The 12,087-nt window shown below is 47.7% G+C and overlaps 1 protein-coding gene and 1 long non-coding RNA gene across 9 annotated transcripts in view; both read left to right on the top strand.

The window, feature by feature from the left end:
* The window catches only part of FHAD1 (forkhead associated phosphopeptide binding domain 1), a 125,499-nt gene extending 123,505 nt beyond the window's left edge, over positions 1 to 1,994 (top strand). For 7 of the 8 annotated variants that reach the window (XM_058718998.1, XM_058718997.1, XM_058718996.1 and 4 more), the window contains one exon: positions 1,767 to 1,994. In XM_058718998.1, the coding sequence (XP_058574981.1) occupies positions 1,767 to 1,883 (117 nt within the window). In that variant the 3' untranslated portion in view covers positions 1,884 to 1,994. The remainder of the gene's footprint in view (positions 1 to 1,766) is intronic. The other variant, XR_009258397.1, reaches the window with a different exon arrangement.
* A 2,778-nt stretch (positions 1,995 to 4,772) lies between these two features.
* Positions 4,773 to 12,087, top strand: LOC131505441 (uncharacterized). Its single transcript, XR_009258396.1, has 2 exons — positions 4,773 to 5,481; positions 11,623 to 12,087. It is a non-coding gene; the product is annotated as an uncharacterized LOC131505441 (long non-coding RNA).

Below are 12,087 nucleotides of genomic sequence, written 5' to 3'. Positions count from 1 at the left end.
TGTAAAGGAAAGGTGGCTTGGGGGAGGGTTTTGACATTCACTGTCTGTTTTCATTGTCGCTGGGCATTCCGACCAAGATTTCCTATGTAGGTTCTTGTAGGGAAGCTAGCTCTTCTCACCCTGAAATGATTTTCGATGCGGTCTCAAAGCACATTTAAGGCCCCTGTCAGCCACTGGCACAGGCCTCAGGAGGTGGTTTTTATACCTCCCAAGTGCAGAGAGCCTAGCAGCCCCTTCCTTTAAAATCCACCCAGAATCTTCTCTCAGTCCCTGAGGAAGACAGGATGGCTACTCTGGCCCCTATTTGACAGATGGGGAAACCGAGGGTCATAGAGTAAGTGGCTGAGCTGAAACCTGACCACCCACCAGCCCCCTTCCCAACACCCCCCCCCCCCAACCCAAGGGCATGTGTCCTCATGGTTGGAGTCCAAAACTTGCAGGAAATAGGGCTGGAATTTGAAGCCTGTTGGAAAGAAACCTTCAAGCTACGATCCCATGTACATTACACAGAAATGTGCCAGAGGGAGATTCTTGGGGGGCAACTAGTGGGAACCTGCTCAGAAGTGGGGAGGGGGGCTTTTACAGGGATACAGGAGTGCATGCGTCAGAAAAACCAAGGGCTGAGAGGAGGGCTGGCCTCAAAAGGGAACTGGTAAGCCTCAGGTCCCAGGCATCATCTCCCTACCGCACCCCTTCTCTGCGTCTCCCTGTACCTGCTCATCTCGACTTTCTCCAGTCATACGTGATGGGAAGAGATGACCTCACCATTCCCCCCTCCCCGGCCCCAGCTTAAAGGACCGACTCAGGGAGCAAGTAACATCTCAGAGCCGATACCCCCAAATCCTGGGCGTGATCATCTGAAAAGCACAGCCCGTGCCAAGCATCCAATCAACTGTGACCAGGGACAGCGTCACACGAGGTGTCGGGGAGGAGGGGCAACGCTCAGAAAAGACCTAGACAGGCCCCTCCAACATCAGAGACGTAAGACACAGGCACTTAGGTGACAGCTTTCCAGGAGACAGAGATTCCATCACAATGAATGTGCCCATCATAAGAAGCTCGTAGTTTTCAAAACCACAAAACTGTAAAAAAGGGGGAAATGTTATTTGTATATCTGGAAGCATGCACAACAAAACATTGTGATGCTTACCTTCGGGTAGTGTGATAATGGTGAATCGTTTTAGCTTCTTTTTTCTTTCAAGTTTATTTATTTTTGAATGAGAGAGGGCAGAGGAGGGGCAGAGAGATAGGGGGACAGAGAATTTCAAGCGGGCTCTGCACTGACAGCAGAGAGCCAGACGCGGGTCTCGAACTCACAAACTATGAGATCATGACCTGAGCCAAAGTCGGATGCATAACCGACTGAGCCACCCAGGTGCCCCTCACTTTAGTTTCTTTTTATGTATCTCTTTCTCTCCCTCCCTCCCCTCTCCCTCTCTCTCTATAATTATTAGTATATATATATATATATATACACATATATAATAGTATATATATAATAGTATATTAGTATAGTATATAGTATATTATATATAATATAATATATATATTATATATAGTAATAGTATATATAGTATATATATAGTATATATAATATATAATATTAATAAATATAATATATATAAATATGATTAATATATATGGATGATTTTTTACAGCAAACATTTTTCTTTCAGTAAAAAAAAAAAAAAAATCATTTGAGTGGAACATTTTGAGCTCTTGCCCCAATTACAGAATCTGTGCTTGTGTTTCTCTTGTCATTGAAGGTCGGAGCCAGAAAAGCCACCCAAAAGATGGACCAAGAAAGGGAGGCACCGAAGGGAGAAACATCCAGCAAATCCAGCCAGAGCCTTCTGTTTTCCAAGCCCGGTAGCAGGAACTAGAAACGCCATCCCGTCGGGCCGTGCGCGATGCTCCGTGAGTCCCGTATGTGACCCTTCTGTGTCAAAATACTAAGATGCTCTTATAGGACTTTAAAGGTTGTTACCCCAGTATGTTGCTTCCTAGACTGATATTTGCGCGATGCTGTATTTTGGAAGGTGCAGGGAGAGGGGTTCTGTTTGAAATTACTTACACGGGTACACACCCTCAGGCGCATGAAAAACGTAAGTTTGAAGCAGACTCCTAGGCCCGGCGGACACAGTTCTGGGGTTCCACCTTTGAGTCGTGAGGTACCCACACATCCACCTCCGCAGAGCTCCAAGAAACCCACAGCTGGCAAAACGCAAGACGGGTACTGGGGCCACGGGACAGAATGGCACCCTCGGGTCTGAGGCTGTCTGTGGTACAGCACATTCATATTGAGTTTGTTATAATAAAATGAGCGTGCCCAGTTGTCTTACCACGTCTGTAATAATGTGGCACTCTTCTCACCTAATCCCCCCCCCCCAAACTCTGGGAGGTAAATTGTATCATGATCCCCATTTTACAGATGCAGAAGGCCCAGAGAGGTTAAAGTGCCTGCCTAGATTCACAAGTGGGGCCTGGACCCCGGTTTCTGATTCCCCTCCCATACTGCCCGTTCTGCTATCCCAGTTTTGCAGGAGCCAGTCACCCAGGACAGACCAAGTACCCAGGCGCCCAAGGGCACACACTGCCCAGGGGGACACACCCCTTTTTCGCAGGGTATGGAGAAACCCTCATTTTTCTTGCTCCCGTGTTCTGCCCTCTCTCCGTCCATCTGTCCGCTTGCCGCCTTTCTGGTGTGGCCGGGACAGCCAAACGAAATGGGAGAAAGAGCCAGAAGTCACGAATGCCATTTCTTTTTTTTATTATTATTATTTTTTTTAAGAAGCCACAAGAAAAATATTTTGATATTTTAAAGCCAAATGGATTCTTTATACCGATTAAAACCGGAAGGAGATAGGGTATGTTCTTTGTGTGATATTCCACTGAAAGCACATCTTACGCAGGGCTAGGAGCTAAAGACAGTGAGAAAGGTATACCTGGCCTTAAAAATACTCCCGAAGATCCTGGAAATTTTCCATAAAGAACATGGTATGACTTAATACTGTACCACATCCCCAAAGTCCAAAACAAGTTTTTCTCTAGCACCAGAAAAGATCACTTAGGCAGGCAGCCGTTCCAGTAGCTGGCTCATGTCTGGAAGCCAAATCGTGTGGGAAAAGATGTTTTTGTTGGTTGCACGTGTGTATTTGAATTTGCGTAAGGTAAACGCAATGCCTGTATGACTTCACTGTATTTTACGCCTTCTGAGGACACGTTGATTTTTACCCTATCACATTACAGCCCACCATGGCAATCTCTTCTCTCCAGTCCTCGAACTAGATACACCGTTTTGAGGGTATCTCCCTGAAAACGCACCACCAACCCCCTCCACCAATCAGATTTGCCCTACCTAATGCGGTTCTTTTGGCCACACCCTATTGGCTGAGCAGTACATCCCCAAGCCGGGCCAGACCAATCAGCTTTCTCTTCTAACTCAAGCTGGGCTAATGCTATCTTTGCCATTGGTGCTTGAAAGATGGCCACTGGGACGCCACACAGATCGTTCCTTAACGGCGCTGGAGCTGAAAGTCGATGCACTTCCAGGGCTGGAGTGGCCATTTCCCCACTCGTGCCCGGAGAAACAAAAACCAGCCTGCAGAAGGAGAAGGGTGGGGTAGATACACAACAAGAAAGACAAGAAACCAGGAGTCCCAGAGAGACAGTGACTCGGACATCACAAGCCCCCTAGTCATCGCCTTCCTCCAGGCTGAAGCCTGAAGGCCTTGATTGCACAGCCTCCCTTGCAAACTAGAGCTGGCCATGCTGTTCAGTTCTGGCCAATGACCTGTGAGCGAAGGCCCGTGGGGAGGACTTACCTTCTGTAATAAAAGGCAAGTCTCCACTAGGAAAGAGTATTTTGCCCTTTGTCCCTTTGCCTTGTCTCCTTTTTCATCCCTGGAGCTCAGGCTTGGAGCTGGAACGGCCATCTTGGGCAACGTCAGGCAACCGGCAAGAGGCCGGCGCTCACCTCCGAGGACAGAGGAGTGAAGGACAAGGAAGGCCTGGCAAGTGCCTGGCGGCCGCCCTGAACTCCACACCATGCCTGCATTGCCTCCCTCTGTACCTGTTGCTGTGTCACACAAACCCCTGTTTGAGCCACCGCAGGCAGGCGCACCCGTTTGTGCCATGGCACAAACCGCTCAAAACTTAGTGATGGAAAGTGACAAAGATTTATTATTTCTCGTGGGTCCGTGTGTCGAGCCATGATTCCACGGCACCTGTACTGATCTGGGCTGGCTTGGCTGCAGTTGGATGGTTTAGGGTGACCCCACTTACATGCCTGGTCGCTGGTAGGCAAGTTGGGTGAAGGGGGTGGCTCCCATACAGGGGCAGTTTTGCACCCCTCCCCCCAGGGAACACTAGGGCAACATCTGGACACAGTTTGGGTTGTCACGACTGGAGGGGTGCGGCACTACCGTCATCTAGAGGGTAGAGGCCAAGGATGCTGCTGAACGTCCCAGAGTGCACAGAACGGCCTCCCCACAGCAAAAACCCACTTGATCCAAAGTGTCAGTAGTACCAAGAATGAGAAATTCTGCTCTAGAGAGGCCTCAGTCGGGACCGTTCGGTTCCGTTTGTCATGGCCTCTCATCACTGAGCAGGCCAGACCAGGCCTTTTCACGGGGCGGTGGGCACACGTTCCCAGAGCAGCAGGAGAGAGCAAGCCCCAAAGCACAAATACTTATCAAGTGTCTGCCTAGTGTTGGTCAACATCCCATCAAACAAAAGCAAATCACACGGCCAGAGTCATTTTGGGAGGGACTCCAAATTTTTACAGTCTGCCCACATTCAGTTTTCTGTTATTTGAAGCTGAAGGCATTCCAAGGACACAGATTGATTACCTTGATTGCTGACGACTGTCTGGTTCCCAGTTTTTTTCTTGGGGAAGGCCAATTTCAATGCCTGCCCTTGGGTTCCACTAGGACCCTTTGTATCACTTAAGATTCTTTGGTTGCCAACAACAGAAACCTCCTGTAGCTCACTTCCGCAGAAAGGGAGTTTACTCACAGAAAATGAGGAAGCTTAAGAATCAAAGGACAAACAAAGCAGAAGAGCCAGGGCGGTCAGGAGCCGGCTTTTCTTCCCCCATGGATGCCCGCCTTTCCCTTCAGCCGGTTTGACTTTCTGTCATTTGCAACCAACATCTCCTTTACCGAGACACTGCCTCCCCTGGCGGCTGGGAGAAGCTGCCTGCAGCCTCTCCCCCGGGGTGGTATTAAGGTACAACAGGGTACCTGCGGTCCCCAAAGCCTCCCAATCTTCTGGTCCCCCAAGAAGCTAAGGCAAACAACTTCCTTCCACCCTCGCCAATGGTGGCCTGTTTGGATTCTTGGATTCGTGACTTCACAGATAAGATGCCCTTCTCTAGCAGCTTTTGGCAAAGCCACCCATGCCTGCTGCTGTGAAAACCAGAGTCATGAGCGTCTGCAGAAAAAAATAGCTTCCAGATCTGCATTCCAAAGCGTGCTCCTGGTAAGTTGGAATGGTTTCCAGTTTTTCTGGGTCTTAGGAATGAAACTAACGAGGAGAGGAAACCCCAAACCCGCTAATGCTAACGTACGTATCCCCCTGTTTCGTGCTGAGGCCTCCTGACACAGGAGGTGGGGCGCCCAGGGAGGGCAGACCATTTCGGCACATCAAACCTGCACTCGCTTCCATCAAGATGTGCCATGTGCGTCCGTGTGCTCGGTGTCCCAAGCTATTTGGGGCCAATTCATGACCCAACGCGCCTGCTTTGGTTTTTAAACATGTTGTTCCCCCAGGAACCCACCACGACGCCTCTGCCTGTATTGGCAGGAAGCAGTAGAAGGCCCCCCATTTTGAGTTTCCTCTCCTCTTGAGCCTGTTGCTTTCGTTCCTAAGACCCTACGCTATTGGAGGCAGAAATTTCATCTTCCAGATGACTGCGGTTTTATCGTCATAGAAATCAGGAGTGCTGTTTGATAAATCACTTTTTAATTTTTTACTTAATTAAAAAAATTGTTTTAACATTTATTCACTTTTGAGAGACAGGCAGAGTCCGAGTGCGAGCGGGGGAGGGGCAGAGAGAGAGGGAGACACAGAATCCGACGCGGGACTCAAACCCACGAACCGTGAGATCATGACCTGAGCCGAAGTGGGAGGCCTAACCAACTGAGCCACCCAGGCGTCCCGATAAATCACTTTTTTAAGTATAGTCGGCACACGATGTTCACTAGCCATCACCTGTCACCATACATCACTATTACAATATCATGGACTGTAGTCCTTATGTCCCCGTGACCTGTTCATTCCATAACTGGAAGTCTGGATCTCCCACTCCCCTTCGCCCATTTTGCCCATCCCCCACCCTCTGGCAACCATCCATTTCCTCTCTATTTATAGGGTCTGCTTCTGCTTTTTGTTTGTTTGTTCATTTGTTTTTTACTTCGGAGAGAGAGGAGAGAACGAGCAGAAGAGGGGCAGAGAGAGAAGGGGACAGAAGGTCCAAAGAGGGCTCCATGCTGAGAGCAGAGAGCCCGACGCAGGGCTCGAACTCACCAACAGCAAGATCATGACCTGAGCCAAAGTGGGATGCTTAACCGACTGAGCCACCCAGGCGCCCCTGTTTGTTTGTCTTTAGATTCCACTTCTGTGTGAAAACTTATGGGTTTTTTTCTTTCTTAGTCTGACATATTTCACTCAGCATAATACCTCTAGGTCCATCCACATCGTCTCAAAAGTGGTGATCCCATCCTTTTCGCGACTGCATAATATTTTGTTATATATATATATACATATCATCGACTGATGGACACTTAGGTTGCTTCTTTGTCTTGGCTATGGGAAATAATATTGCAATAAACATAGGGATACAAATATCTTTTTGATTTAGTGTTTTCATTTTCTTTGGGTAAATACTCAATAGTGGAATTTTTGAATAATGATGTATTTCTACTTTTAATTGAGGAACCTCCGTACTGTTTCCACAGTGGCTGCACCACTTCACCTTCCCACCAACCGTGTACCAGGGTACCTTTTCCTCCTCGCCAATACTTTGTTATTTCTTATCAGCCATTCTAACAGGTGGCAAGTGATATCTCATTTTTGTTTTGATTTGCATTTCCCTGATGATGAGTGATGTTAAGCATCTTTTCAGGTGTCTGTTGGCCATCTGAACGTCTTCTTTGGAAAAATGTCTACGCAGGTCTTCTGCATTTTTTAATTACATAGTTTATGTTTTTTAATGTTTGTTTATTTTTGAGAGAGACAGAGACAGAGTGTGAATGGGTTGGGGCAGAGAGAAGGAGGCACAGAATCCGAAGCAGGTTCCAGGCTCCGAGCTGTCAGCACAGAGCCCGACGTGGAGCTTGAACTCACGAGCTTTGGAATCATGACCTGAGCTGAGGTCGGACGCTCAACCGACTGAGCCATCCAGGAGCCCCCTACATAGTTTATTTTTTAAGTTTATTTGTTTATTTTGAGATAGAACCAGAGGGGAAGGGGCAGAGAGAGAAGGGGACAGAGGATCCAAAGTGGGCTCTGTGCTGAGGGGCAGAGAGCCCGATGAGGGGCTGAAACTCACAAACCATGAGGTCATGACCTGAGCCACCCAGGCGCCCCTAGAGAGTTGTTTTGTTTTGTTCTGTTTGGTGTTATGTTGTGTAGGGTTCTTTATATATTTTGGGTATTAACCCTTTAAAGGATATGTCATTTGCAAATATCTTATTTAGTAGATTGCCTTTTTGTTTGGTTGATTCCTTTGCTGTGCCAAAGCTCTTTATTTTGGTGTTGTCCCAATTGTTTATTTTTGCTTTTGTTTCCCTTGCCTCAGAAGTTGTGTCTAGAAAGATGTTGCTACAGCTGACGTCAAAGAAATTACTGCTTGTGCTGTCTCCTAGGATTTTTATGGTTTCAGGTTCCACATTTAAGACTTTAATCCACTTTGAGTTTATTTTTGTGTAGGGTGCTAAAAGGTGGCCCAATTTCTGGGGCACTTGGATGGCTCAGCCAGTTAAGCATCCAACTCTTGGTTTCAGCACAGGTCATGATCTCATGGTTCATGGGATCAAGCCCCACGTCAGACTCTGTGCTGATACTGCAAAGCCCGCTTGGGACCCTCTCTCTCTCCCTCTCTCTCTCAAAAATAAATAAAATAAAATAAATTTTAAAACGTGGTGCAGTTCCATTCTTTTGCATGTAGCTGTCTGGTTTTCCCAACACCATTGTTGAAAAGCCTGTCTTTTTCCCATTGTACATTCTTGCCTCCTTTGTCATAGATTAATTGGCCGTATGATCATGGGTTTATTTCTGGGCTCTCACTTCTGTTCTTTCGATCTGTGTGTCTGTTTTTGTGCCAGTACCATACTGCTTTGATTACCACAGCTTTGTAATGTAGTATGAAATCTGGGATCGGAATACCTTTAGCTTGGATTTTCTTTCTCAAGATTGCTTTGGCTTTTGTGGTCCCATACAAATTTTAGTATTATTTGTTCTAGTTTTATGAAAAATGCTGTTGGTATTTTGATAAGGATTGCACTGAATCCTTAGACTGTTTTGGGTAGGGGCGCCTGGGTGGTCAGTCAGTTAAGCGACCAACTTTGGCTCAGGTCATGATCTCATGATTTTTTTTTTTAATTTTTTTTTAATGTTTATTTTTGAGACAGAGAGAGACAGAGCATGAATGGGGGAGGGTCATTCAGACCGTGAGATCATGACCTGAACCAAAGTCCGAGGCTCAACTGACTGAGCCACCCAGGCGCCCCAACGATTTTTTAGTTCAAACCCCACATCGGGCTCTGTGCTGACAGTTCAGAGCCTGGAACCTGCTTCGGATTCTGTGTCTCCTTCTCTCTCTGCCCCTCCCCCCCTCTCAAAAATAAATAAACATTTTTTAAAATGATTGTTTGGGGTGACGTGGATATTTTAACAATATTCTTCCAATCCCCGAGCATGGAATATTTTTCAGAGTAGAGGTCTTTCAGTTCTTTGGTTAGGTATTTTATTATTTTTTGGTGCAATTGTAAATGGTGTTGTTTTCTTAATATCTCTTTGTGACTGATGAATCACTTTTGTGGTTAAACAACCAGCCTTCATTCCTTCAGGCAGCACATACTGGGTACCTACTATGTGGTACCACATAGTGGCTAGACCTCGTGGCCTTGACCTTGGCTGCCCCTTCATATTCTGATCTGCTGCTCTCCTGGAGAGGAGCTAGAATCATTAACTTACTGGGTATGTTGCACGGGAGAGTTCACCTTTGATGTCCACACCCTCTTTTGGGGCTTCCTATGGGATTACTGCTGGGCATTCTGTACAGAGAGCTGCCTGCAGTGATGACCCTCTCCCGGGAGTTTCTTTGTCCCTTTCAGCAGTTGAAGTTCAATAGCTAATAATAGCAAACTTTTTTATACTGTCCTTGCCAACCATCAAACACTCACTGTGCTAAGCACAGTCCAGACATTATCCCACTTAGTGCTGGCTGCGTGTATCACTCCTGTCTTACCTGTGAAAGCGATGAGTAAGGAAGGAACTCGCCCCAGAACAAGAGCCTCAGAACCCAGACGTCTTCCTCTTAACTGCTCTAATATATCCCTTTCCTCAGGGAAGTCCAGAAACCAGCTGGTTCTTTACCACTCAGAGACGATAGGGTCGGCAAACTTTTTCTGTAAAGGGCCAGACAGCAAAAACCCTTTTCTTGTAAAGGGCCATTCACTTCAGGGACCACCGGGTCTCTGTCACCACTATTCAACTCTGCCATCGCAGCATAATATCTAAACAAAAGAGCGTGGCTGTGTCCTAATAAAGCTTTGTTTATAAAAGTAGTCAGTGGGCCAGATTTGCCCATCTCTGTGTTAAACTCTCCCCCAGACTAGATTATTAACATCGGTGTGGCTCTTGCCTGCCACTTGACTCCCAGGAAGTCGGACTATCATCTTGTCTGTCACTGAGAGCATTTTGAGATTTTACCATGCACCACACACTAAACACTTCAGATACATTATCTCATTTAATCCTCTCAAGTGCTCTGGGACGAGATAGTTATTGCCATTTTATAGACAGTGCAACTGAGGCCAGAAAGGCAGAGGAACTTACCCGAGGCCACCCCCCCCTGGGATTTTCAAACCCAGTTCCTAGCCACGAAACCACACCACCTTTCACGGTTGGAGCCGGCAGCTGGAGAGAAAGGAGTTTTTCCAGTGAGTCTGGAAGACCTGCCTTCTGCAGGACCAAACCTGAAAGAATGATGTCTTCAGGACATGCCCCTTCCTCCAGGCATCTGCGTTTATCAGCCACCTCCTGAAAGAGCCATCTGCTTTCCTCAGTTAATACCCTAGGTCAGGTGCCCCTGGCCCACGCACTATGCTCTCCCTTTCAGTTGACATTGCCTATCTCTACACTGTGCTAATCTTACGATATCCCTTGCAAGTCTCCCAAATCCTCGGGTGCCCCTGCAGCAGTCACATGCAGTGTTTATCTGTTCCTTCCAATTTGTTTCTTCCACCTTATCTGCTGAGCAGAGAACTGATAAATGACCAAGGACCAGCAGGTCACCGGGCCCCGATCCCTCTCTGATGCCGCTGACGCTAGGGCACAGACACTTGAGAGGCTTGTTTTTCAAGAGCTCCTGCTAACTTTTGTGTTGAGTCATGTGGATGCAGAGAAGTGTCATTTTAGCAGCTTCTCTTTCTTGGCAGTGACCTTGAGACCTAAAAATGGGCCACCGGATGCTCTGGAGGGGACACTGAGAAAATGCCTCGTCTGCCCCAAGCCCGCAGGCAGAGCATGCCATCATGCATTCATCCAACCACGAGTTCTCATGGCACCTGGGTGGCTTGGTCGGTTAAGCGTCGGAGTCTTAGTTTCAACTCAGGTCATGATCTCACGGTTGTGGGATGGAGCCCCGTATTTCGGCTCTGAGCTGACAGCATGGAGTCCGTTTAGGATTCTCTCTCTCCCTCTCTCTCTGCCCCTCCCCCTCTTGTGTGTGTGTATGTGTGTGTGCGCGCACGCTCTCCAAATAATAAATAAATAAACTTAAAAAAAAAAAAAAAAAGATTTCTCCAGCAGTATCTTGGACCAGGCACCACGCTGGGCACTGAAGAGCCAAAGTTGACCCAGACAGACAGGTCCTTTGCCCCAGGAGGTTGTGTCAGTGGTGGGGAGGGGGGTAAAGGGTGTCAGACACTTTATGAACAACTTCGTTGTGGGTTGTAACAAGTGCTACAGTCCAGCTAAAACCGTTGTCACCTCTCTGTCCCCCAGCGTGGTGTCCAGCAAATCTCACTCTTCCAACTGGGCACCTCCCACCCCTCCACCCTTTGCCAGTGACCAAAAGAATTCCAGGACCAGAGCCTGGTGCCCAATACACTTAATATGTCTTGACTGCCTGGGTGGAGATTCACACTGCTTTCACAGAGTGGTATGAAAGTCAAAATCAGCTGCCCATATTATTGCCATATTTGGAAGGGGTCCAGGAAGGTATGAGAGATGCAGCCTTACTGGGTTTTAACCACAAGACACACACACACACACACACACACTCACTCACTCGCCTTGAGACTCTACGATAGGGCTGTCAGGTGTAAGCTTGGGACATTGAACTGCCTGGGATTTCACAGGAGCAGAAAACCCACTCAGCTTCCTTTTTTCCAGCCTGCCCAGTTGAGCACACGCAACTCGTTGGAAAGATGATGTTGGTTCTCAAGGAGATTCATCGCCTCCAAGAAAAGCACAAAAAGAGAGCTCTACAGATGGATAGGTGGGGTCCTGATGACCTACACATGGGTCTACCTGTAGCTGGTGCCCGGTGCCCCTGTCCTGCTCAACAGCCACACGAGCACCTGCCTCAAGCGGGTCCCCCCGCCCCCACCGTGCACCCTGTGTACAACTTCCAGACTTTGCAGGAGGCGAGAAAGCCCCTGAGACCAACCCGGCTGTGACCCCATACCCTGTTCTCACTCCTCCAATCACTCAAAAGAGTTATCGGGGCTGTCCCTGAACCTTGACCTCTGTGTATCTTTCTCGATCAGTCAAGGGTTTCCCGGTTCTTTTGGAGAGCGTTTGTGATGATTAATCAGTAAGCTGGTATTTATAAAGTGCTAAGTGAGTGCTGTACTT

Source organism: Neofelis nebulosa, chromosome 2, assembly GCF_028018385.1.
Source record: "Neofelis nebulosa isolate mNeoNeb1 chromosome 2, mNeoNeb1.pri, whole genome shotgun sequence".
NCBI lineage: Eukaryota > Metazoa > Chordata > Mammalia > Carnivora > Felidae > Neofelis > Neofelis nebulosa.
Note: the sequence above shows the minus strand (reverse complement) of the source record. Positions and strands in the feature narration are given on the sequence as shown.